Below are 27,572 nucleotides of genomic sequence, written 5' to 3'. Positions count from 1 at the left end.
TTATACCCAAACGCATGAGGTCAAATGATGAAATGCATTTTAAAATTATGCTACCTGATAAGGTTAGGAGCAGATGTATCCCATGATTAATGGGGAAACAGGCACGGCAGAGGATGTTGCCACCCTCAACTTACAATAAATTACCATTTTACACTTATAATTTCCAAAAGCTTAGAGTGCTGGCTGTCATTGTTTATTCATTACCAACCACTAACATCTATTTTGCCCTGTGTTGGAGATTCATGCCAGAAAATAAGTCACTGTGAGTTACCAAGCTTTAATATTTATTGGCATTAAGCTTTTATCTTCTGACTGAAATCCCATTGGTTTCTAAGTTGCAGTTTAGACTATCTATAGCCATTAATTCCCACCAAAATAGGCCTTTGCAATATGCTCTATTTTGAGTCTGCATGTGTTGCATTTATTACTCTATTGTTTATTTAATGTGCCACCTATAAAGCCAGTTGCCACTGTCATTCCAGTTGGGCTGTTTTTTTTTTTTTTTTTTTTTTTTTTTTTTTTTTTTAAAATGGATTTCTCAGAAAACATAAAACACTATGCAAAAAGCATGCAAGTGGATTTATAACTAGAGAGAATCAGCATTGTAAACTTAAATATAAGCGGTTGAAGTCAGTCACTTCTCTAACTAGGTTGCATTTTAATGCGTATCAACAGCACCACCTAAAGGTCTTACATTAAACTTTGTTTAAAATTGTCCGGCCTTATGAGCTTTTGCTTATTTAATTATACATATGGGCAGTTAACATGAAATACTAGGGAAGATCACATGTCCTGTGGTGTGACATAGCCTAATTTTCATTTTTTTTTTTTTTTTTTTTTTTGTATGCCTATATGCAGCATTTATGACCTTATATTAATAGAGACCATACAGACATTTTGTAGCCTACTTTGGAAATGACTAAAGGCAAAATGTTAAAAAAAAAAAAAAAAAAAAAATAGCAAAACATTTTTACATAAATGTACACTTTCCCCTAAAAATGCATATATTGTTTTAACCTGAAAGAATAATAATCAAAAGAATATGTCAATTACTGCAATCAATTTAAGCGGTTTAAAATTACGACACCAACTATTATGTCGCTCATAATTTCTAAATAAACAATTTAGGCGACTATAAAAGTTCATCCTTTCAGTAAAAAAACAAACAAACAAAAAACTCTATTCATATGCGGTCTAAACTCTTATTTTGAAACGCAAAAGCTGGCTATGGCCGGAAATGACCCACACTATTGTGATTTGTTTCGTTTCGCGGTTTCCTCTTTTATATTTAAGTCGTAAAATATTTACTTAATCGCTTATTTTGAAAATTATACAAGCAACAAAAGAGACATATGTCAAAGTTGAGATTATCACGTGTTGAGAGGTAAATTTCAAATACAGGTTCGGAGTCTCCGGTTGCTTAACAGTTCATATGTGATGTGGCTACCGGCATATGACGGATCTTTCACATTTGACAAAGTTAATGATCGTTTACAGATATTAAAACCACCACAGGATCTCATAACATTTGAATCGGGCCGCTGGAGAGAGTAAACGTCATTCTTCAGTATTGTCATATCAGAGGCGGGAGAGTCAAATGATTTTTTGTGACTTTATTAAATGTTACGTGAATCCTAATTTTAAATGTACATACAGAAATGTAATTTTTGGTTTTCATGAATGTGAAAAGAAAAATTATATTTATTTTATAAACCTTATTTTTCTGTTAGCCACATATCACATTCATAAATGTAAATTTTCTAAATGCAAACCTCTTTTTTTTTTAAGTTTTAAACATGAGATGAAAATGTATTTTGAATCTATTGAGTCTTCTAAAAACTTGAAAGCTATGAGAACAATGGCTGTATTTAAGGACTTGGCTTTTAATCTGCACTGAAAGACTGTTGGACTCTGGCGTATTGTGTTATTGTTATGATATGACAGTGATAATTGTTGTTAATTGTTCTTTCAAGCATTTAATAAAAAAGGCGGAAGAATCAAACTTTAAAAGAATGAACTTGAAGACCAACCACGTGCCATAGGTAACAACAGGTGTGTTCACGACATGTCTAAATTACTGTTAGAGATTTCAGTTTGTAAAAATCGTTCACGTCCTCTGAGAACTCGTACAAAGTCACGTGACGATGCACACAGGCGCGCAACATGAACCACTGAATTTTTTTTTTTTTTCCTGATGTAAATACAGCTCAATAATTTAGAAAATATGATTTGTCGTGGCTTTGCATAATGTCATAATGCTTTATGGTACAAGAGAATCTTGATTTGGATATTCTCTGTACTTTTTTATATAATTAATAGCATAGTTTACCCCCCAAAATGACAACTCTGGCATTATTTACTCATTATTTGTTTCACTTAAATAGAGATTGTAATTTAAGCTATTATGTGGTGTTTTTGTTTATTTTATTTTATTATTGTACAGTTCCGAAGGTGTGTCGAAGAGTGCCGAAAGAGTGGAGGGGGAAACATGAGCTCTGATGAAGAGGTGGCAGCTACATCCATACCTTATTTTATAGGGAAGAAAGAGAACATCATTCAAACCAGAAGAGTGGTGAAGTCAGTTGGTGGAAGAGATGTTCTAGTTATTCACCACCAGGGGGACTTCTATGCTATTGACGCTCGCTGCTACCGTAAGTTTCTTCATGCCAAAAAAAAAAAAAAAAAAAAAGTTTCTTCATGCCACCATGAAATCAAATTTGACAATTCTTATTTGTTATGGAATATTGCAGTATTTATTATAAATTATTTATTGGTGAGCATCATTATTTCAAAAGAAAATCATGTGCTTATGCACTCACATGACATCACAGCAATAGCAAGCCACAACCATCCAATTTCTGATGGACAAAATCAAGTTTCGCCATACATATTATTTCAATCCCATATAATTTTCTTTACCTTAACACAAATAGGAAGTATATACTCAAATAGTGTTTAATTCTTTTATTCCTACAGACTGAAGGCCATGCACATCCTCGTTAATATTTGACATTTTCAGACATATGTTTAAATTACACTGCTTTTATGCTTTTATTTTATTGCAGACTCTGGAGGTCCACTTCAGGAAGGAGATATAGAAGTGGGTTGTTGTGAAGTCTTTCGTTAAGCAATTTCTCTTCGTATTTATATATGTATGCCACAAACCTGCTTTAACTTTAAATTTTCTCTTTTGCCAATGAAGGATTTTGATGGACGGCCATGCATAGTGTGCCCGTGGCATAAGTATAAAATTACATTAGCTGAGGGTGAAGGTCTCTATCAGGCAGTGGACCCTTCTGTGAAACCTCTGAAACCAACTTGGTGCTCTAAAGGCATTAAACAAAGAATCCACACAGTGACAGAGTCTAATGGAGACATGTTCCTCACCTTAAATGACTCACCAGGGACCATTGACTCTGATTACTATCAAACTGAGAAATATAGAGACACTTTCTTGAATGAAGGGCAGAAGAAAACAAAGTGACCTCACAGGAAGAGACATGAGATGAGTGAGTGTTTCTGCTCTCAGCTGATCGGCAGAAGTTTTTGAATGTGTTCTGCTGAGACTTTTCATCTATTACTGCTGAAAAATTTAGTTAAAGGGTTAGTTCATCCAAAAATGAAAAATCTGTCATTAAAGGGATAGTTCACCCAAAAATGAAAATTTGATGTTTATCTGCTTACCCCCAGGGCATCCAAGATGTAGGTGACTTTGTTTCTTCAGTAGAACACAAATGATGATTTTTAACTCCAACCGTTGCAGTCTGTCAGTCGTATAATGCAGTGCAATGGGAACTCCATCTATAAGAGTAAAAAAAAAAAAAACATGCACAGGCAAATCCAAATTAAACCCTGTGGCTTGTAACGACACATTGATGTCCTAAGACATGAAATGATTGGTTTGTGCGAGAAACCGAACAGTATTTATACAATTTTTTACCTCTAATACACCACTATGTCTAACTCCCTTGAGCATCCGGTGTGTGAGGTGTCTGAAAACGCACTCGCGTATATGTCAATGAGGCACGTCCTGATTTTGCTGAGTTAGATGCGTTCTTGGGTCAACATATTTTGTTGATCCTGGAACAACATTCCAGTCTGAAAATTTAGTCTTAACCCTATTCCTACCCCTAAACCTAACCCTACCCATAAGTTATCCCAAAAATTAGAGGGAAATGATAGATGAATAACACTGATGTAGAAGCACCAATTCATGATTTTAAGCCTAAACTTGACATAATCTGTAAACTTGTCCCTCAAATCTGATTGGTTGATTTGAATGTTGTTCCAGGATCAACAAAAATGTTGACCCAGGAACATGCGGAACTCAGTAATATGAGGTTACAGTGTGAGTGTGAGAGCTCACTTCCGGCGTCAGAGTGTATTCAGACCTCACACACCGGATGCTCAAGGCAGTTGGACATAGTGGTACAACCAGAACAATGTCTCTGCAAAATGCAGGCATAGTATACCTTTAAAAAAAAAAAAGAATAACAGTATGTTTAGATTCAGTGTCTAGTACCTTCAATTAATATTTTTAAATTTGGAACAGGAGGTAAGTCCCTGCAGCTGGAGGGGGTTCGATGTAAGTGCTACTGAGTCTACCAAGTTGTTTAAAGGAATGATGACAGTTTGTGTACTAAAGGTGGGGTGAGTTAGGGGGGTCAAAGGTGACATGGAAAAATGAGGAACCAAGAATGGAGGTGAAAGTGAGTGTTTGAATGAGAGAAAGGGGTACGTAATCTGTGTAAATAGGAGTGGTTAAGGTAGCCTTGGGGGTGGTGAAATGCTTAAGTATAGCAAATTTAGATAAACGTCCACAGCAACACCAATTACCAAAAAAAGAGCTGTAGAAAAAAGCAGAAAGTAATTTCCTTTCCATCAAGCAGGTTTGATACTAAAAAATATTGCATTGTATAATATAGTACTTCATTGTTTTAAGAACACCCTATTAAAATGAAGAGCAATGTAAGCAGCAGCAACAATTAGTGTATTGGTCCCAGGATTTTGTTCAACCATAAGACTGCAAGTTTAAACAAAATTTTCTTCAGTCCTCAAGGGGTGAACAATCACACCACTGTAGTTTAGGCTTCACTCTTCAGGGATCAACGGGTTCAAGGATGACTGAAACCTTTTCATATACTCCTGCCATTCGACTATGCAGCTTGCTGTGAAGACTATAGGTTTCCATAACAAATTACCTGTTTAAAAATGTCAATATGTGTTTATTAACCTGTGAGATGGTGATTTTTTAAATGATTCTTGAATGTTCAAATGAAAGCAAAATTCTTGTATTTGTTAATAGTTCAGAAGTGATTTTGTTAAAATTATGCTATTAACTGTTGTTTCTGCATTTATCATACTGGCTATTTCCTATTTTGAGATTTGATATTGCAAATTTGTTATAAAAAAATGTTTGTAGAGAGAAGAAAAAAGTGTTCATGTTTATCATGGCCAAAATGTAACCTTAACAAATTTAAGAAAATTTTAATTATCTAAGCAGACAAAACATACATAAAGTCTTTAACCTATGACTGAATATCTGTCATGATCTATAATGACCCAAGTAATGGCATTCATTTCCCAGCTGTACTTATGAAAACAATCTGCTGATTCCAACAAAGTTTCAAGGCAAAATTTCCATTTTCGCCCACTTAACCAGGTTGTCTTTATTTTCAAATGAATATGTTAGTCATCCACACCATTTAACTGACTGAGGATAGATTACTTTAACCATTATTTTTTCAGTAATTCTAGTGAGAAAAATAGGTTACAATTCACATAAAAAGGTTTATCACTTTACAACTGATTATACAGCAGTATATAAAATTAAACGTATATGATTTCCAGTGGAAAATACATTGTGGAAGAAGGTTTGGACTCTTCCTAACAAGTATCTACTAGTAAGTAAGGTCAAAGAGATTTCTTTTAAGCTTATTCATCGGTACAATCCTATAAAAACCTTCATTGTGTCAAAATTTCAATTAAATATAGATGTGAACTGTACTTTCTGTGATTCACAACCAGAAACTCTCTTGCATCTTTTCTGGCATTGTGATCATACAAGAAAACTGGCAAGACATTTGCCAATTTATTGTAGACTATATATATATAAAGACTTTGAGCTTTTTTAAAAACAAATATTAAAAAATACATGTGTTCTGTACTCTGTTCAGAGACTGGCAAATTAATATAGAGCATATCAATATTAAATATTACTCAATATTTCAACAATACAGCATATGTTGTACTCATATGTTACACTTTACTCTGCAATGAACATGCATTATTAACATAGCATTGCAAATTATCCCTCTGTTTCTCACCATATGGTAGTGTTACTTTTTCTAAAACTAATTTGTGGTCAGAGAGTCTTGTTGGCGTGGTGGGACTGACATTGCAAAATGTGTGAAGTATCATTGTAGTTTAAGACACTTTATGGCAGACAATAACACAAATCTTTAGTGTTGTGGAGCTTTAAATTTTGTGATTTACTGTCTTTTTTAGGCCATTTCATCTATAAATGAGCCAGTGTCCACCCCAGCAGAATCTGAGGTATGGTAATATGCTACATCCAATCAGTCCTTAGCAATTCACCACTGTATATATATATATATATATATATATATATATATATATATATATATATATATATATCAACACCTTTGCCTTTGGTCACACAGTACACATACTAATGGGCTGGTAAAGGTGTTTTTCCTAATTACCAGGCCTCCACTGCCACATCTTACCTTTCAGGTTGCATTTATGTGCCTTTTCTCATAACTTTGCTTTATGAGATCTAAAGAACTTATTAACCCCATCTTTTCCTTTTTCCCCCCCCCCCACTAACTTCTGGTTTCATACTTCTGTTTTGTTTTGTTTTTTTGACTACCACAAAGCAAAATGAAAATGATCTTTTATGACCAAAATATAATTAAATCAATTGAAATGCTTTAAATATTGTCAATGCTATGCAAAATCTGTTGTGTTCAATAAATTATCTTACACTACCGTTCAAAAGTTTGGAGTCAGTAAGATTTTTATTTTTACTTTTATTTAGCAAGGATGCATTAAATTGGTCAAAAGAGACAGTAAAGACTTTCAGATTGTTACAAAATAAATCTATTTCAAGTAAAATAAATAATAAGAAATGTTTCTGAAGCATCAGATCAGCATATGATTTTTGAAGGATCACAGGAATAAATTGCATGTTAAAAAGTAGGCCTACATTAAAATAGAAAACAGTAATTTTAAATTGTAATAATATTTCACATGCATAACCGCAGTTATTTTTCAGGCAATTAATTGTCAGCCAAATTTCATAATTGTGATAGGCCTATTCACAATATTACTGTTTTTACAACAACAACAACAAAAAATACAACAATGAATGGTAGTGTAAAACCTTGATGTATTGTAACAGGATATGTAAACGTGTGACCATTGTTCTTGTTTATACATTATGTAGTTCATGTTTCTTGTGTTTATATATTATGTTCTGGTACAGAGGCATGTTTTAGCTCAACCTGTCGAGACGGTTGACACCGAGCATGTAGTTGAAGCTGAGCTTCCTGCTGAGGATCCTGTTGTAGAGGTGCCAGTGCCAGAGGAGACGGTGACTACAGTTGAAACTGTGACAGAAACAGTAGTAATTGAAGTTAAGCCTGTTGCCGATGCTGCAGTATAAAGTCGATGGGCATATTGTCGGGTTCGTGGGAGAGCCTGCTAACAAAGCCTGTTGAAGTCAACAGAGTCGCAGAAGTCTCGGAGGTGCCTGACCCAATACATTTTCATGGCACATTGCAATGAAATCTTTGCATGAGTGTATTTGTATGCACAACTGGTGACGTTGACTTATCTGTTCTGTGCACTTGTTTGGATAATTGGGCATGACAAGCCCCCCAGGCTTGTGGAATTTTCAGGATCCCATCTGCCTTCTCTCACCAATTTTAAATCCTATCAACATATTTAATATCATTATAAATGGCAAAGAGGCAGAAAATGAACATTTAAACTGATGCTGGTTAAACACAATAGATCATGCACTGGGTGCCTCTGCTGACATCTTTTGGGGGGAAAAGGCATTTCATGACTATTGCCAGTAGAATGTCCTCATAGCTGTTCTGCATTGTAAATGTGTTCAAATTTAACCACTTCATATGTGTGTGCGGTCTGCGTTGTGATTTTTTTATTTGAAAATGTTTCTTTTAAAAAAAAAAAAAAAATTAGAGATGTGCTATAATCTCAATGCATTCTTTTGTGTTTGTGTGTGTATCTATTCAGTATCGGTATTGGGGTATTTTAATCAGGTATTATATCGGAGTCATCATTTTGGTATTGTAACAACACTACCCATCTCATAAGTAAGAGGAAAAGTAAATTAGTTTAAGAATGAAAGGCAGAAGGGTCACTTGAAGAAAATATTCTTATTAGGGGTGTAACGGATTTGAAGTCACGGTTCGGTATGGGTTCAGTACAGCAGGGTGAGAAAACAAAACAATTTTTATCTTTTTTTATTAAATGATTTACTGAACAAACTGTGTCTCTGTCTTTAAGGATAAAAAAATCTATCTCTGCTAATGCTGTACTATTAGGAAGCCCTTACTTGGACATTACTACTGTATAATAAAGGTTACAGTTAACAACAGAGCCCAAATTATAAAATTCAGTTGCTATTTATTTTTAGATATCCTCCTGAGACCCCCAAATGTTTTTTTTTTTTTTTTAATTTAGTATTTTTTCACGTCATTATATTGTTTAGAGCATAAGAAACAAATGAAAAAATAACATTTTTAAAAAATTATATTTTATTCATATGTTATGCTATGTCCTCTGTAGTGGACACCAGGACTAAGTTGTTTAAAAAATAAAATGACATGAAATGACATAGGCAAAAACAATGGGATTTTTTTTTTTTATCACAAATCAATTTTTAGGCTTCAGGATTGTTTTTAACCAAACTTTGTATAAAGATGATTCTCAACTATGTTATGAAACATATAATGGAATAAATTGATATACCATTTTACTTTATGCAATATGTGGGTAAAATACATGGGTTTTCCCATTCAATACAATATATCTATACACTGCATCTAATTTGCATATTAAAGTGTTCTTGGAGCAACATGCAATGAAAAAAGAAGTGTAATAATGGGAGCAATAATTGGCAACATTTTCATAATAATATGTAATAATTAATAGGAATATTGATGTATAATTTCTTTCCCTTGTGTCTCCTGAAATGCCTGATAAACATGATTTAAGTCCTGGTGTCCTCTACAGTGGACATGTATGAAATCAATGTTCTGTTTCATAACAGAAAGTCATATTTTGATTTGAAACCCCATAACATTTTCCTGAGATGTTGATTTATAATAAACAATTTGAAAATTAATCTGATTTAAATAATCACAAAATATTATATTTCCATAAGAGTAGTAATTTTCATTTTTTTAGTCATATTTAAAGACCAAGAAGTTGTTGTTGTAATGGGGAAACCTCTAAAAATCTGGTATCTCTGCAAAGCCCTGAATGTGCTCTTTACAGGACATCCAGACTTAAAATTGTGACATGTGTGATGTCAGAGAAAACCACTAAAATATAATGTCCACTACAGAGGACAGAAGTCTGGGTCCCAGGAGGATATAATCATCAACACTCAAATAATAATAAAAAAATGTATGTATTATAAACATGTAAATTACACATAAGGCAGTTTTTGTATTAACTTCTGTTTCTCAAATTTGTTGTTGAAATATAACAAATTTACACAGTGGCTGTCATAACTTGTTTTCATGACGGATTTATTTAGGCCTTACATTAACTAACAGGTTAAGTAAAATATAATTAGGCTAATATAGTGCATATATTTAGCGAAACAGTTCATTTCTCTATAGCGAACTAACAAGCGGTTGACACTAATGGCTTTTCTGAGGTAAATGTAATGCTACGTAAAATATTGTTTTCAAACTGTTTTACTGATATCTTTCCGCGTTTGAAACACTCATTGAGCGATCACACGAGATGTAATACGTTTCAGTAAGTTGTACTGTATCTTTCAACATAACTTCATGTTCATTCTGTAGTAGTGAAGAGGAAGGGATGATCGCATTCACTCACGCTCCGCGCTGCCGTTTGAACTGAGGCGCCTATACAGTGATCTGTCATGCCACATCAAAAAGCATTAAAACGCCATTTGGGTCATTCTACAGAAACGTCCACTTTTGGTATGACAAAATGTCTTAAAATGTATTTCTTTTAACATTTAAACTTAGACAACATTATTATATTACACGTAGACTTTATGAATACACATAAATGACAGCTTAACGATTTTTTATTTTTTTTTGTACATTTATTTAAAGACTGCATGTCCCCTTTTTTGTCACTGGTGTTACCGTATTTCTCTGGCATTTTCAAATGTTTTTATGAAATATTATTTTTCAATTTTTTCAGAACATGCAGTCAGTTACAGAATAATAATGATAATGCAAAAAATAAGGAGATTATGTGTTATTTATTTTAATCAGGTTAGTTAAAAGTGTGATTGAATGATGATAATTCAATTGTGCAACCATGTGTTTGCTATAACAATGAAAATATTTGAAAAATAGTTATAAAAAAGTAATGATGCAATCCCTTAAATCTTAATTCTTGAGTTTAGCAGAATTCATTGGATGTAAAATTATTATGGCATACGACACATTTTATTTAATGTGAGAGACAAAAAACAGTAACACCAGTGACACAATGAATCACCAGTGACGTATACATAGGACCAATGAACCTTAATTTTTCAACTATAATTAAGTAGATTGGACTAAATTTTAACATTTGGTTTACAATAAAAGACTATCATTGACACTTAGTGAAAGCAGTTGGTAAAAGATCATAAAAAAAAAAAAAAACATTTTAAAACTGTCTGTAAAATATGCTGTCCGTAAGGTTTAGCCATTTCTAACCAAAGGAGGATTAACAATGAGAAAGAATCTAATGTAATCTTAGTGCTATTTTATGCAAAAGAACTAAATGAATAGCTTTAAATAAAGTTTATCTATGGGTAACACCAGTGACAGTAACACCAGTGACATTTTTTATGAAAAATGCATTTTACAAAATGGCTGCTGCAAGGAATCAATCCACATGTTGTCAATTATGATATATTCACTAAATCAAGTAATTTAATCCATTTGTACTCTAGTTTTTTTTTTAATTACTTAGCAATAAAGTAGGTCACACCAGTGACTTCAACTAAAAGCTTCATATGAAATTATGATTTTCTAATTAAAATTTCTGATAACTGAAAAGAGAGAGTGGACTTTCCATTGGCCTTTCTTCATGGATCTTCATGAAATAGGAAGAAGGAAGTCAAGTGATGTCATCAGTGTGATTATTTTTTTCAAAATAATAGATTTTTGTTAAAGGTAACACCAGTGACACAACACCAGGGGACCACTATTCATTTATTTGGCTTTTTTTTTTATTTTATTTTTTTTATGTCATTTACAAAAACCTGTTTCTGAGCTCAAAATAAAGCACTTTCCCTCTGTACATGACTGTGGGGACGAACACTTCTGTGGCGCTTGGAATTTTTATAATTAATTAAAAAACAAATATTGCCACATTGATGGCTCAAGAAGGTTTAATTGTTCAAATATCATATTGTTTCATATTAAAATAAAACAAAAAAAATTGTAATCCTAAAGTGTTTTTCAAGTGTAATATTTCTGTAAAGTCTAGGGACAGAAAAGTGGATGTTTCTGAATGACCCATTTATTGTTTGAATTTCGTGATAAAATTGACGGAATTTGAAAGATGACACTTTGTTTCTTATCGAAAGTAACAAAACACTGAGCTTATTGCTATTATAGAGTTATGACGCATTTTAGGCCAACCCTGAAGTTAGCGGCGCACGCACGGGTTCCCTCGGTTGAAAGCCTATGCATTTTTCCCGTACTAGACTTTTGGAAAATCGCAGAAAAAAAGCTCTGTGTTTAACAAAGGGTTATGACACTTACACGTTTTGTCTATCAAGATAATCTTTACAAGTTAACACAACATTTATAGATTTTGAAGCCCAAATAAAGTCGTCAGATATAAAAGGCTAACAGTAGACTATAAACGGACTACAGCACACCATGGTCGCGGATGGTCGTCACCACCAAGCTTCCTAAAAACTGTATTTAAAATAAAAACAACTTTATTTAAAAACATGCCTACTGATTATGATCTGCGCTGTATATGAATACTTATCCACTTTTTCATGAGAAATGCTGTCCAAATGTCACGTTTTTAATGATGACGTCTAAAGTCCCCGCCAAAGGAAGTAGTCCCTTTTAGCAACTTGTTAGCAACTGCCGATTTTAAGACACAGTAAAAGTTTAAAAAATCACAAGTGGGTAATAACTTTATGTCATAGATCAAAACGTGAAAGTATTTAGAGGCTTTGTTAACCACAGACCTTATTTCAGGCGATTTAGCAAAAACCCATTCAAAAAACCCATAGACTTGACGGCGTTGGAACCGGAAACCCTAAAATGCTAACTCGCTTCCGGGTTTTGCCTACAAAAATGCGTCATCCCTGGGGCACTCTATAGAGTGCCCCAGGGATGACGCGTTTTTGTAGGCCAACCCGGAAGTTAGCAGCGCACGGGTTCCCTCGACTGAAAGCCCATTCATTTTTCCCATAGACTTTTGCAAAATCGCAGAAAAATAAGCTCTGTGTTTAACAAAGGGCTATGACACTTACATGTTTTGTCTATCAAGATAATCTTTACAAGTTAACACGACATTTATAGATTTTGAAGCCTAACTAAAGTCGTCAGGTATAAAAGGCTAACAGTAGGCTATAAACGGACTACAAAACACCATGGTCGCGGATCAACGTCGTCACCACCAAGCTTCCTCAAACTTTATTTAGAAAACAACTCTATTTAAAAACATGCTCACTGATTATATATGCGCTGTGTATGAATACTTATCCACTTTTTCATGAGAAATGCTGTCCAAATGTCCCGTTTGTCATGATGACTTCTAAAGTCCCCGCCAAAGGAAGTAGTCCCTTTTAGCAATGTGTTAGCAACCGCCGAATTTAAGACACAGTAAAAGTTTTAAAAAATCACAAGTGGGTTATAACTGGTGTGTTTTATGTCATAGATCAAAACGTGAAAGTATTTAGAGGCTTTGTTTACCACAGACCTTATTTCAGGCGATTTAGCAAAAACCCATAGACTTTACGGCATTGGAACCAGAAGTCCTAAAATGCTAACTCGCTTCCGGGTTTTGCCTACAAAAACGCATCATCCCTGGGGCACTCTATTAGTGGTTAATGCTGCTAAAATTGGTTAGGCTAAAAAGTACTACCGCGCGCCCCCTTCTGGATTGTATTCGTCGCCTAACTGCATGAACCGAACCATGACGTCCGTACCGTGACGGTTCGGGACGAATATGTAGGCTACCGTTACGCCCCTAATTCTTATACACACATCAATATGTTCACATACACATTCCCCAGGGCAGTGATCTTGCTAGCAGTATTGCCTGCTCTCTCTCTCTCTCTCTCTCTCTACATGCAGTAATTCAGAGATAGAGAGAGAGAATAAGAGAGATAGAGAGAAAGCAGAATACCAAGAAAGAAGGAAAGAAAGATAGAGGGTATGAATAAGAGCAGAACAAAAAGCAGTTATTTTAATAGTATATATAACAATATTTAACAAACTCACAAACTCATAGAGCCACAAGCAGGATGGCAGATGCTCCTCCGAGCCTCTGTCAGGTGACGGGTCCTCAAAGACAGCAGACAGAAGACAGTGAGTATCTGTTTTCAAACTCAAATTCATCTCATGTCATAATGTGTTGCAGTGCACTTCTTGTGTTATCTGAGAGGTTTATCAGCAATAAAACACTATGCTAATTGGACATCTTTATTGTTTTTATTCAAACATTATTTGTTGTGATGGCAAAACTGCTCTGTTCTTGTTTACTTTAATTTTGTCTATTTATTCAGTATATTTATGTTTACTCTAATGCTACAATAATTCTATAAATTCAATTTCCTTCTGTTTATTTATTTTTACTTAAATATTAAGGTTTTATACTTTGCATTAGTTAATGCACTTTTTTTTCATTTTTATACATGTTTTATTTTTACATTCTTTATTATAATTAGACAACGTGAACACATGCTGAATAACTTATTAGTCTTGGTTACATCTGATTATATATGAATTAAATAAATCAATATTATTAAATATAAAGTGATTAATAAATGCTGTAAAATGTATTGTTACACTCTAAAAACTGCTGGGTTAAATATGGACAAAACCAGGGATTGGGTTGTTTTCACCCAGCCATTTTTTTCAGCCAATTTTGGATTTATTTTTTTAGCCAGCAATATAGTAATATAGTAAAAGGCATGTTTTTGCTCACCCCCAAATAGGGGCAAATTTGTGGGGTATTTTAAGCTGAAACTTGACCAGACCAAAGACTTATATTACATCATGTGAAAGAAGGCATAATAAGTGCCTTTTAACCCAACCTGCTGGGTTTGTCCATATTTTACCCAGGTTGGGTTGTTTTTAACCCAGCATTGTTTAGAGTGTAGTTCATGAGGTGTAGTTGATCCCATTGCACATTATATAATAAACTCATTGTAAAGTTTTTCGGGAAATCTAAAGTAATTCTGTTCAGAATAGATGGTTGTTTTGTGGTTAATGTGCAATGTAAGTTTGTGTTGGATCTGGTCACAGACTGAGATGCTGATTGGACATAGTGATTGTTACTTTAGAGTGTGACCTCAAGCCTTCAAGGATACTGTCAAATTAGCTTGAGAAAAAGAAAAAAATAGAAACATAGTGAGAGAGAGAAAGAGAGAGAGAGGCTGTTGTTTCATTTGATTGCTTGTGTGTGTGTGGAAGGTCTACATCAGCCTGATTTCTCTGGCTGAGGCAAAAGAAAAACTGCAAGAATGTTAATTTTTCACGATTCTCAGCTTTCCTGTGGACTTCTTCAACTTTTGTTGAAATGACGAGGCCGATTATTGCACACACGCACATTGTCTTTCCGAGGCTGCGGTTTCTGTACTTTCTGTAGATTCTAGATGTCAGCACACTCATTCGCCTGGCTGCATTCACTTCGTTCATTTACCCTGCGGGCTTTCCCCCCTGAGCGTTGTAGGAACACTTCAGCAGAAGCCTCTTGGATACATTTCCCTGTAATGGCAGGGCCTTCTGCCCAGATGTGCAGTGACCAAAGGGCAGCAGTTAAACATAACGTATCGCAAGGAGCCTCACTTCAGATCTTTTAAATGCAACATAACAGGATGTTTTGACATCACTGCAGTGGATTATTTGTGTATCTCTAAAGAACAGAGGGACAGGGGAGATGCTTCAGTTCTCTGACTTTTGGTGTCAGCTCTCATTATATCAGAAGCTTTATATAGTCTTTCTGACACCTTTGTGTTACTCTCTCTCTCTCTCTCTCTCACACACACACACACACACACACTCAATCACTTTAGTACAGGGATTGAATATCATTAAACGCTGTAAAATGTTAAAGGATTAGTGCACTTTTAAATAAACTTTTCCTGATAATTTACTCACCCTCATGTCATCTAAATGTCCATGTCTTTCTTTCTTCAGGTGAAAAGAAATGAAGGTTTTTGATGAAAACATTCCAGGATTTTTTTCTCCATATAGTGGACTTCAATGGGCACCAAACAGTTGTCAGAATTACAGTTTCAGTGCAGCTTCAAATTGTTCTACACGATCCCAGATGAGAAATAAAGGTCTTATCTAGAGAAACAATCACTAAATAAAAAAAAAATTAATTTTATACATTTTAACCATAAATGCTCATCTTGAACTAGCTCTCTTCTTCTTCTATATTAGAATTCCAGCAGTGTAGACACTGCTAAGTGTATTACTGCCCTCCACAGGTCAAAGTTTGAACTAATTGTTATATACTATTGCACTAGCATATTGCATATAAAAATTAGTTCAAAACTTTGACCTGTGGAGGGCAGTAATACACTTAGCAGTGTCTACACTGCCGGAATTCTAATAGAGAAGAAGAAGAGAGCTAGTTCAAGGTGAGCATTTCTGGTTAAAATGTATAAAAAATTTTTTTTTTTTTTTTTAGAAAATGAGTGATGGTTTCTCTAGATAAGACCTTTATTTCTCATCGGGGATCGTGTTGAACAATTTGAAGCTGCAGTGAAACTTATTTTGACCTTAAACCGTTTGGGCTCCATTGAAGTCCACTGTAAGGAGAACAATCCTGGAATGTTTTCATCAAAAACCTTCATTTCTTTTCGACTGAAGAAAGAAAGACATGGATAACTTGGATGACATGGGGGTGAGTAAATTATCAGGAAAAGTGTATTTAACCCTTTGAGCGGTACGGTCCCACATATGGGATTTTTATTTCTGTGCCCCTGGGCGTACGGTACCACATATGGGATTTCGAACGTTCAGCGACGTCACATAACTGCCAGATTCAAACTGTGCTTTCGCGCCCTGGCTGTGAGACAGCCGCGCGCGCTCTTGTCATATATCACAGCTATGCAGTGTTTTCAGCCACATAATGTTTATTTTAAGGTTTCAGACATTTAAATATGCATAAGCACCATTAAAACAATACATTAAGCGTTTATAATTTACACACTGATGTCCGACATCAGTGGAAGCAGCAATAACAAATATAATTTGGCGACATTTATTCATATCAGACACACATAATGGGCCTAAGTAACTATAAAGTGTACTCTATTATTCTTCCAGTTCAACAGCCACTTACTTGCTTATATTTCGGGAGAAACTGATGTAAATCCGACTGACAGGACTCTGTGAACTGCAGCGCAAACTAAGATGGCGGCGCCTATCTCGCGTTATAGATCAAGATAAAGATCATTTATAAAGGTTTTAAAACGACAAAACACACTCACTTATACATATTTGAGAATCGGAATATCAGATAGTTGATGACATGGTAAGCAATTTTGCGAATATTTTAAATAAAAAAGGAAAAACTAAATAATAGCGATCCATCTGTCATACAGTGTTATTGTTGCTGCGCTCAGCGCTCGTGACACGCAAGACGCGTCGCTATGGAAACATTAAAGGCGAACGTTCTAAAATAACGCCTTAAAAAAACTCACTCTGGGGGGACAGTTAGAATATTTTAAACTCACGATCGAAAGGGTTAAAAGTGAACTAATCCTTTAATGAGCTTAGGGATGCTCATTTCGGTTAAATTTCTCGACCGACAACCGACGCTCGTTATCCGATTATTAACCGTTAACTGATAAGATTATAATATTGTATAGCCTATGATCATAATATGACATACATAGGCTAAATAATAAAAAATACAATTGACGAGTGTCTGTGTCTTCCACGGGTTTATTTTAACATGCAAACAGCAGCATAGAACAGATAAACAACAGAACCTGGATTCACATTATCAAATTGTCACGCACCTGCAGCATTTCTGACAACAGAAAACAATTATTTAAATAAAAGGAATAAAATAAATAGGCCTACACTAAATATTTTTCACTTAAATGCAGTATTACAGTAGCTACCAACGCGCAGGTCTCCTCTCGTGCGTCCTCCCCACTGTGTCGCCGGTCGAGGCAATAATTTTCGTTTCGCTTTTAGATATCTCTTTTATAGATGCCATCAATGCTTTTAACTTTCTAGATGTAATTACCGAACTCAAAACAGTCCATAAACTACAAATCCTCAGGAAAACTTCAGTCAAGCCAGCTCGCGCGTCAATCAGCCTCTTACCTTAAAGTGTCATTTTCTCGGTTTCTGAATGGACGGTTTTGTTTGATTGACAAACGCTAACGTTCGGCCACGATTTATATACCATCGACCTGTCCTAAAACGTTAGCACGCTGTGATCGATTGCTTGGAGATCGCGTGTTTCTCTGTTCGAGAGCGCATTTCCTCTTCTTCACATCTGCGACAAAACAGTTTATTATTTATGAACGAAAGCTCACAGAAACGTGAAAATGGTCTCATTTGAAAGAAAATATCATAAGCTAAAAGATTATATATTGTGACTGATTGAAGCAGCCCTTATCAAAAGTGCGGGGGTCGATTTCTGTCTTTTTCAAAACTGCGGGGGTCCTGATCCCCCTGTCCACAGTGCCAACGGCGCGCCCGACCCTTCCTATCGAAATGGTCAGTAACTTATTTCTTTTCGCTCGCTTCATTTTGCTTGTTGCTTAGCGAAATAGCTATGTCTGGCACGTGTGAAACGCCCCGCGAGTTAACAAATAAGCTTATATGTAGCCTTTATATAGCATATTTTTCTTTAACCATGCAGCAAACAGCAAAAAAAAAAAAAAAAAAAAAAACGTTTAACTCATAGTATTAATCGGTTAAAATTCTTACGTTCGGTTAACGGTCAATGTGAGCATCCCTAAATGAGCTCTTTCTACTTGATTTGTCTCTTAAAATGATTTCTGTTGTAACCAGTTGTCTATGTTGTGAGAGATGTCTATCACTCTCTCACTTTCTCTAATTGTAAAAAAAAATGTCTTCATTGCTGTTTGGAATCTCACAGTAGAAAAATCTCTCTTCACACTTGTCTTGAGGTGAGAAAGAGTATTAAAGGAAGATGTTTCAGCAGGCAAAATTTAATTGAAGAAGAAGCAGAAGTTGTGTTGAAGTAGCTACAGTAGAATGGTGTAATGTTGTGTATATTATTACCTTACATTTCACTTTTCCTGGCTGCCTGATGTTTAACATAAATAGCAGATGATTAATTGGATTGGAATGATAGGCAGTATCTTGAGGAATCCAGTGCGTTTAGCGACATATGACCATTAGAGGGCGACACAAATCCTCAGTGTAACTATACAGGAACGCCGTCACTGAAGTAAATTGCAAACATTTTTTCCATTCAAAATGCAAAGAATTACAAAAATGCATAGGTACTTATATTACTATGATCACACATATAAACAGATTTTATTCTGTTTGTAAGTGATCTTACAATCAAGGCAAACTGAGCATTTCCCACAGATTTGCTTTCCCTCATCAGCTGTTAGCACAGTGAGTATAATTTTATGTTTATCATAGTACACAAAGAGTGGTGTATCATGACTCGAAAGCAGTATTTGCTCTGTTTTTCGGTGGTGGTGAAGATGCATGTGTGCACGTACATTCATTTTGTTGCAGCTGAAAATGAGAGATGTGGTTCAACATTAGAATTGACAGTCAATCTTGGCTGTCAAACATATCTGAGTCACACATCTGATATCAGAAATACAAGAAAGCTTTGCTCTGAACTAGTCTCCTTGACAGTGCTGATGCTAGCATTCTGTGACATTTAGCCTATGTTGTCGTCCTTCTCCCTGTCAGCATTGTTTCAAGATTAATTATCATGCATCTATTAAAGCACTCCAAAAGATAAGTGGTTTAATTTCACTCAAGCATCTGTCATCAGCCAATGAAATGCCTAAAGCTGTAGTGGTCTGTAGCACTGTGTACAGACACAAGATACACATTTAAAATGATCTTTTAAATTGGTTTTGAAAGAGAAAGATTTCCTCACATTTTTATTTTCAATAGACATGCATGTGTGTGTTCAGGTTTGGTTCTGTCTGTGTTTACAACTGACAGTAAAGGGCAAATCCTCTTTGAGACCATAAAAGATGTGAAAGGAAAAATATGACTCTAAAGGCAATAAAGTCTTTCTGTATATTTATGAAGTGATCTGTGAGTGATTCAGAAGATGTTTTAGGATGTGATAAATTCTGAGCTGCTCCTTCAGTTGTACAATTTAGATTTAACTTTCACTCATTTGCATGCTACAAAATGCCCTTTTGTGGGTATTGCTTCTTGGGTTCAGTGCTATTAATATGAGCAGGTCCACTTGACCCTTATATATGTTATTAAAATATTTTGCTTAATTTATTAATGCCACTAAAAACTGTTTTTAAGATTGATATGCATTTTAGTTGTATGACACATTGTCATCTAACTGAACTGAATAATCTGTAAATGACTCACATATTGTGAATTCAAAATAAATGTGAAGTACTGAAGGAAATTAAAGGGATAATTCACCCAAAAATGAAACATTCTTTCATCATTTACTCACCCTAATGTTGTTCCAAACCTGTATGAATTACTTTCTTCTGCTGAACACAAAAGAAGATGTTTTAAAGAATATGTGCAACCAAACAGTTGAATAACCCCATTGACTTCCATAGTATGAATAAAAAAAAAAAAATACTATGGAAGTCAATGAGCAATCAACGGTTTGAATTAACCCTTTAATAAAAAGTGACATCTTTTATAGCTATTATATATTTTGTAGTTGACAATTTAAAGGGTTAGTTCACCCAAAAATGAAAATTCTGTCATTTATTACTCACCCTCATGTCGTTCCACATCCGTAAGACCTTCGTTAATCTTCGGAACACAAATTAAGATATTTTAGTTGAAATCAGATGGCTCCGTGAGGCCTCCATAGGGAACAATGACATTTCCTCTCTCAAGATCCATAAAGGTACTAAAAACATATTTAAATCGGTTCATGTGAGTACAGTGGTTCAATGTTAATATTATAAAGCGACAAGAATATTTTTGGTGCGCCAAAAACAACAAAATAACGACTTATTAAGTGATGGCCGATTTCAAAACACTGCTTCATGAAGCATCAGAGCACAAATTAATCAGTGTATCAAATCATGATTCAGATCGCGTGTCAAACTGCCAACGGCTGAAATCACATGACTTTGGCGCTCCGAACAGCAGATTCGATACACTGATTCATTTGTGCTCCGAATCTTCCTGAAGCAGTGTTTTGAAATCGTCATCACTAAATAAGTCGTTATTTTGGGTTTTTTGGCGCTCCAAAAATATACTCATTGCTTTATAATATTAATATTGAACCACTGTACTCACATGAACTGATTTAAATATGTTTTTAGTACCTTTATGGCTCTTGAGAGCACTGCAAAATTTTTCGTTGTAAATTTACAGTAAATAATTGGATAAATTTTGCATGACTTTCACAGTAAGGATTACAGCAATATACTGTGAAATATACTCACAGCAATTTACTGTAATTTTATATCTGTGATATTACAATGCATTGTTGTAAAAGCACAACTGTATACTGTAACTTCACAGCTTCAATGATAAAGCAATTACTGTGATATTACAGTACATTACTGGGGAATTACAATCTTTTGCTGTACATCATTACAACAAGGCCCTGTACTTTTACAGTGTGTACTGTGAAAGTAATGTACAAGTTGACAATAATTTACTGTGAATTTACAATCATTGTACAATTAACCCCCTCCCCCCAACAAACAACTCTGAGGTAAAGTCAACGTTAGCCCAATGGCATATTTATTAACAAATAAATATTTTTCAATGTACAGCAGATGCCAAGAACTTCAAGAGTTCAAGAAATTAAACTTTCTAGTCATAAAAGCCATCTTAAAATGCAGAAAATGCAGAGAAATTGTGCAAACTTGCAATTCAACTACCTGTTCAAAATTCAACTATTCAACTAGCTGTGTCACAATAACAGTAATGGACAGGATGGGAATGAGGCCTTCATGGCAAGATAAGAGAGCAAGGGAGAGAGTGATGAAGGAATGTCGTAAAGGGGTCAGGCGCTCCTCTCAGTCTCAAACATTATAATGAGTCCACACGCAACAGCATTGTGTAAAAATCTTGTAGTGCAAAGTTGTCTTGAAAAATTACAAAAAGAACAAGGCTACTCAAAACTGAGCCTGACAACTACCGCTGTAAAAAAAAAACTATGAAGCCCACTCAAAGTCAAAAAGTTTCCTCAAAAGGGTGCTCACTTGAGGGTTCATTGTTGTCCGCTTCTTGGTCTTTGAGCCTCTTTCAGGATTGATGCCCAGGAAGCACCTGTTAATAAGCAAAGATAGTTTCAGTTTTAAATAGACTTGCAGTATGTATTGCAGACAGCATTTATCAAGGTGTGCTTTTTGCTGTGCTTTTTTCCCTACATCAAACCCTAATAGATTTATAATCCAAACTTGTTAGATCTTACTCTCACCATAATTGTTTTTTGCCATTTTTAGCCAAGGTGCCTCAGGTTAGGTTTGCCAGAGGCAAAGCGGTTGATTGTCTACTATAAGAGGCCATATCAACGTGCGCCGCCACTGAAATGCATCTTCACGCAATTGGCCAGTTGGTAAATTGAAACCAAATCCTGTTGAAAGTATGACAAACACATCCTTTTCAATTAAAGGTGCTAAAGAGGATGTTACGTTTTATACATTTTTGCAATATTACTTGAAACTGTCTTTACTAACTGATAAAAAACTATTTATTAGGTGCACTGAAAGGAATGATATTAATATACATAATCTGTGCACGAAGTAGGGCCTTAAAAACATCAGCCAATCGTTTAGGCGATCATCGCTTAAACGATTGGCCCTCTGGCTTGTCAATCACTGCCATGACGTTCCTTGTGAGAGACAAGTGCAGCTGCGTGCTCCAGTAACTTTCCACACTCCACAGGCGCTGCATGCAATGTTTTTGTCAGGAGACAGGAGTAACAACTGCAGATTATGAGTTACCTGCGGTGAGTCCGACATAATGAATCCACTAACACGACACAGCGAATGCTGGTGGTAAACACTCGTGTTCCAATACGAGTGTTTACGAGTTTTGGGAGGCGTTCCTTCAAAGGAGGGGGGTTGTTCTTACGCATGCGCTCATTTCAAAAACTCAGTAACAGTAACAGTAACCAAAGTTTCTCAGTCGACGAAAAGATCCTCTTTAGCACCTTTAAGGGCCTAAGAGCATATTGTTTTGCTTTTAAAGAAAATTTCATCTACTTCATTCAATACATTCGCGTTTCGCAATACACGTTTCGAAATCATCATCACATAGCCTGCCCCAAAACAAAATAAATAGCTGTGATTGGACCGGCAGGTATTTGTCAGCATAACGTGTAAAAACCCAGACTGATCTGCAGAGCGTAATTGAATGAGTTCGTGAGATCAGGATGGTCTCACCAGGCTAGCCTCAGGTACCTCGTTTGTCAGCATTTTCAACCTCAAAACAATCATTGAGTTGGAAGCCTGTACTATAATGTGAATTACAAGATTAAATGTGATCTTTATAAAATACCTTTGAATGAACTCCAGCATCGAAGATCCAGCGGCAGGATACTCAAGGTTGAATACGTAATAGCTGCTGAAGAAAGCAACTACTCCGTGTAAAAAGAAAGGGTGTGGGCCCATCAGGACATGTCCCTCGATGGATATAAGCCATCCAGACGGCTTCATCATGTCACCTGACATGAACAGATACAACATTATGTGTTATGAGCACTTTGCGATCTGCTTAAGAGACAAAGGGCTATACAAATGTAATTCTTATTATAATTAATATTATTTATTGTGGTCATGTAGATTTCTAGAATGAAAACAAAATAATGAGTTAGAAATGTTGATACTAGATCAAAGTAACATTACCTTGAATGATCAAGCAGGGGTTGCCGGGGAGTTCTGCAGTATTGACGTCCACAGCAGTGGCACATGGCTGTAACATAGTTAATACACAATAGCATGGATTTAGGATGAAGGATAAATATTGTTCATTGGTCAGAGGTAGTAAATCATGCAAGGTAAATGTTGATAATGTAATCATTTTGCATTTTAAATATTTGAATAAAAAATCTTACATCAACTTCAAGCATCAAGCTCTCTTTTGGCTCTTTGAAGTACAACATTAGGAGCAGCAGGATGCAGACAGCCTTGTCAGAGTCTGGATCATAGCAGGCCAGAACATCACAGATCTTGGGGTTGGGGTTGCACAGTAATCCAGGATGGTCTGTCCTCATCTGTTTTGTGTGCTGAACATAGTTACACACATTCTCAGACACATGGTCACAGCCAACAAATTTACAGTTGAACATTGTGGTGCATGTTAACTAGTCACCTACCTAATCTTTTTCTCCTCACTCTTAGCCTGACACTGAACAGGATAGTTAGCCTCCCCCTCTGATGACCTGGAAAGAAAAAGGAAAAAATTACACAAAGGCAACCTACAATAAGAATTTCAGTTTGAATGCAGATTATGATCATTGATCGTAATTTAATTTTAGCCATATGTCAAAAATTATAGTGGTATATATTGTTTTTTTTGTAGCACTTTGAGATTGGTCTCTCAATGTAAAGTGCATTTTAAACTTTTACAATTATTATTCATTCATATCAGGACAAGTGGGAACCCCAGTGTTAAAACCCTCCCGTTGTCGAACACGACTTACTCCAGTTAGCTCAGTCATGTTGTAATTAGGATATCCGCTGGAAAAATATTTTTTCATGGACCGTTATTAAAGTTAAACAGCTAACGGTTAGCCCTGCTAATCTGTGATAACCTTGACTAATTACAAAAATGTGCACACATAAATAGTAATGTTTGTCCCATCATTGGTTTTATAAACTTTACAAACACCAGATTTGTTTAAACGGTGATAGTGACATGCAAAATTATAGCGAAACTCTCGTCATTACTAACATTACTACTATTAGCAAAAGCTGTGAGAGAACTTTCAACAATTCCGGGCACTTGCTAACAAAATGTTAACTGTTGTAACGTTAACTAGGATATCCGCTGGAAAAAAAAAAAAAATTAATGGACCGTTTGAATCACTAAGTTATTAAAGTTAGCTAACGGTTAGCCCTGCTAATCTATGATAACCTTGACTAATTACAGAAATGTGCACGCATAGATTGTAATGTTTGTCCCATCATTGGTTTTATAAACGGTGATAGTAACATGAAAAATTATAGCGAAACTCTCGTCATTACTATTAGCAAATGCTGTGAGAGAACTTTCAACAATTCTGGGCACTTGCTAACAAAATGTGAACTGTGTCATGCGATAAACGTTTATTTGAAAGTAAATATTATAATTATATTAAAATAACATGGGTGTAAGTGATGCAAACTCACCTTCTCATTCAGCCCGGAATAGAAGAGGGACACGACGGCGCCTTCAGTTCAAAACCAAACAGTTCGGTTATGTCATGTGACTTCCCAGGGCATATTTCAATACAATATTTCACTGTAATAATACTGTTTAATGCTGTGAAATCCTTAATTTTTTTCACTGTGTTGCTGTGATACTACAGACCTTGTTGTGATATAACAGCAGGTTTTAGATTGCAAGATTTTACTGTAAAATAAGAGTTAAATGCTGTAAAATCCAAGGAAACTGTAGTTTTTACAGGTATTCATTGGGATATTACAGGGAAACTTAATTACAACAAGTTACTGTAAAATAATACTGTTAATTATTGTGAAATGCTGGTAATTTCTAACAGTGAGAGGAAATGTCATTGCTCCCTATGGAGGCCTCACGGAGCCATCGGATTTGAACTAAAATATCTTAATTTGTGTTCCGAAGATTAACGAAGGTCTTACGGGTGTGAAACGACATGAGGGTAAGTAATAAATTACATTATTGTCATTTTTGGGTGAACTAACCCTTTAAGTTTTATGCATTTGCCACAAAATGTGGGTGAGAAAATAATTACATTATTTTTGTGGGGGTGTACTGTTTCCTTTAAGAATTCAATAGGAGATTCTGCTACTGGCCTAGATGCTGCTCATTAAAGCTTAACTTAATTTAAAACTCATTAAATTAAACAAAAATTAAATGCTAATTAACTTCAACTTAGTCTAAATGGAAAACAGTGATCACTCAGGGACTGTCAGCATTTATACATCCATTGTGTCAAGGCATATTTTTATCTATATGCTAGTGCTTTAATTATGTTTGAATGTACATGTACGCTTGTTCTTCTGCAGAGGGTCAGTCTCGGTACAGTCTGAACGAGAAGGTTCCTTTGTATGGGTGGAGGAAGAATCTGGAGGATGAAGAGCAGGTGTCACTGCTAATCAAAAGAGAAGCACTTCAGAGAGCCATGACACTCATGACACATCTGCAGCTCAACGCACAAGTATGGCCAATTATGTTACTTTATGTATACTATATATACAATGTTACTTTATAGACACTACCATTCAAAAGTGTTTTTGCAAGGATGCATGAAATTAATTTAAAGGGCCAGTAAAGACATTTCTAATATCACAGTATGGCTGCTGAAGCTATGCCATCACAGTAATACTTTACATTATAAAATATTTAAACAGAAAACTGTTATTTTACTCTGTTTAAATTTGTTCTTAATGTATTTTTGGGTAACACTTTATAATATCTTTTATTAATAAATCATTAACAAATATTATGTAATGCTTAACAGATCATTAGTTAATACTAGGGGTGTAACGATACACAAAACTCACGGTTCGGTACGTACCTCGGTTTTGAAGTCACGGTTCGGTACAGTTTTCGGTACAGCAGGTAGAGAGAAAACTAAACATAAAATTGCTTTTTTTTATTATTATTAAACAGAGGTTTACTGAACAAATTGTGTTTTTGTCTTTAAATATATTAAATTAAATTAAAACTAAAAGTTTCTTAAGGATAAAAAAAAAGATCTCTGCTAATGCTATAAACTATGTAGGGAGCCCTAACTTGAAAGAAGCCCAAACTATTAGCCTAAACTCAATTGCTTTTTATTTTTAGATAAAATTATCAACACTCAAATAACAAATTGTATGCAAACCTGTAAGCTGCACCTAAGGCAGTTTTTGCATTAACTTCTAAATGTTTTTACTCCAATTCGTTGTTGAAATATAATCATTTCTACACAGTGGCTGTTATTTTAACATCAGATTTATTTAAACATACATTAAATAGCCTAATCAGGATATCACTAAAAGATTAAGTAAAATAATGAATATATTGGCTAATACAGTGCATATATTAAGCGAAAGAGTTCATTTCTCTAGCGAACTAACAAGCTGTGAACATTGAATGGCTTTTCTGAGGTAAATGCATCATGACATATTGTTGAATACGGACGCTTTCACCGTTGAAACACTGAATGAGCGATTACATGAGATATGACCGTTTCAGTAAGTTGTTCTGAATCTTGCAACATACCTTCAGATGTTCTTTCATGTTTATTCTGTAACTAGTATTAAGGAGGAAGAGATGAACACATTCACTTGCGCTCCGCGCTCGCGCTGCCGGTTGAACTGAGGCGCCTGTACAATGATCTGTCACCCCACATCAAAGCACGTCAAAATGGCATTTTCTGTTTAAACTTCATGATTTCGTGGACAGAATTTGAAGGATGGCACTTTGTTTCTTATCGAAAGTAACAAAACGCAGAGCTTATTGCGGTTATTGGTGGTGAATATTGGTTGCAATGTAATGCTTCGGTACACACGTGCACCGTACCGAAAGCCCTGTACCGAAACGGTTCGGTACAAATACGTGTACCGTTACACCCCTAGTTAATACAATATCATATAGCTAGAAACATGAGATAATGTGCTTGTTAATGTTTACTCGTTAACTTACCTAATGATTAACAGATCATTATCTCATGAAAATTAAAATGCTTACAAATATACTATAAGGCAACACGGTTTAATCTGTTTCTATTTTTTATTTTTTTTTGATAAAGTATTT

The 27,572-nt window shown here is 35.1% G+C and overlaps 1 protein-coding gene and 1 long non-coding RNA gene across 5 annotated transcripts; one reads left to right on the top strand and one right to left on the bottom strand.

Moving 5' to 3' along the window:
- The first annotated feature begins 1,248 nt into the window (after nucleotides 1-1,248).
- On the top strand, nucleotides 1,249-6,980 carry LOC137026525 (Rieske domain-containing protein). Of its 4 annotated transcripts, XR_010895877.1 has the most exons (6): nucleotides 1,249-2,052; nucleotides 2,444-2,651; nucleotides 3,066-3,100; nucleotides 3,203-3,509; nucleotides 6,508-6,555; nucleotides 6,900-6,980. XR_010895877.1 is itself a non-coding variant. In XM_067393901.1 (5 exons), the coding sequence occupies exons 3-5, from the start codon at nucleotides 2,489-2,491 to the stop codon at nucleotides 3,482-3,484; spliced, it is 480 nt and encodes a 159-aa protein (XP_067250002.1). In that variant the 5' UTR covers nucleotides 1,249-1,384; nucleotides 1,974-2,042; nucleotides 2,444-2,488; the 3' UTR covers nucleotides 3,485-5,497. The 4 variants fall into 4 exon arrangements, 3 of the variants coding, with proteins under 3 accessions (XP_067250002.1, XP_067250000.1, XP_067250001.1); XM_067393901.1 differs by lacking the exons at nucleotides 6,508-6,555; nucleotides 6,900-6,980 and having other exon boundaries at nucleotides 1,249-1,384; nucleotides 1,974-2,042; nucleotides 3,203-5,497; XM_067393899.1 differs by lacking the exons at nucleotides 6,508-6,555; nucleotides 6,900-6,980 and having other exon boundaries at nucleotides 1,249-1,384; nucleotides 1,974-2,052; nucleotides 3,203-5,497.
- A 16,729-nt stretch (nucleotides 6,981-23,709) lies between these two features.
- Nucleotides 23,710-25,031, bottom strand: LOC137026723 (uncharacterized). The gene is made up of 3 exons (XR_010895920.1): nucleotides 24,980-25,031; nucleotides 23,965-24,030; nucleotides 23,710-23,874 (listed from the first exon to the last, which is right to left on the bottom strand). It is a non-coding gene; the product is annotated as an uncharacterized lncRNA (long non-coding RNA).
- Between the last annotated feature and the right edge of the window lie 2,541 nt (nucleotides 25,032-27,572).

The sequence above is a fragment of the Chanodichthys erythropterus genome, chromosome 9 (assembly GCF_024489055.1).
Source record: "Chanodichthys erythropterus isolate Z2021 chromosome 9, ASM2448905v1, whole genome shotgun sequence".
Lineage (NCBI taxonomy): Eukaryota > Metazoa > Chordata > Actinopteri > Cypriniformes > Xenocyprididae > Chanodichthys > Chanodichthys erythropterus.
This window is presented reverse-complemented; position numbering and strand designations above follow the sequence as displayed.

Excerpts from the sequence above, each read along its gene's own strand:
- LOC137026525 (XM_067393900.1), top strand. The coding sequence starts at position 2,489 with ATGAGCTCTGATGAAGAGGTGGCAGCTACATCCATACCTTATTTTATA. Across the intron at positions 2,652-3,065 it reads TATTGACGCTCGCTGCTACC|ACTCTGGAGGTCCACTTCAG; the intron begins GTAAGTTTCTTC and ends ATTTTATTGCAG. Across the intron at positions 3,101-3,202 it reads TTCAGGAAGGAGATATAGAA|GATTTTGATGGACGGCCATG; the intron begins GTGGGTTGTTGT and ends TTGCCAATGAAG.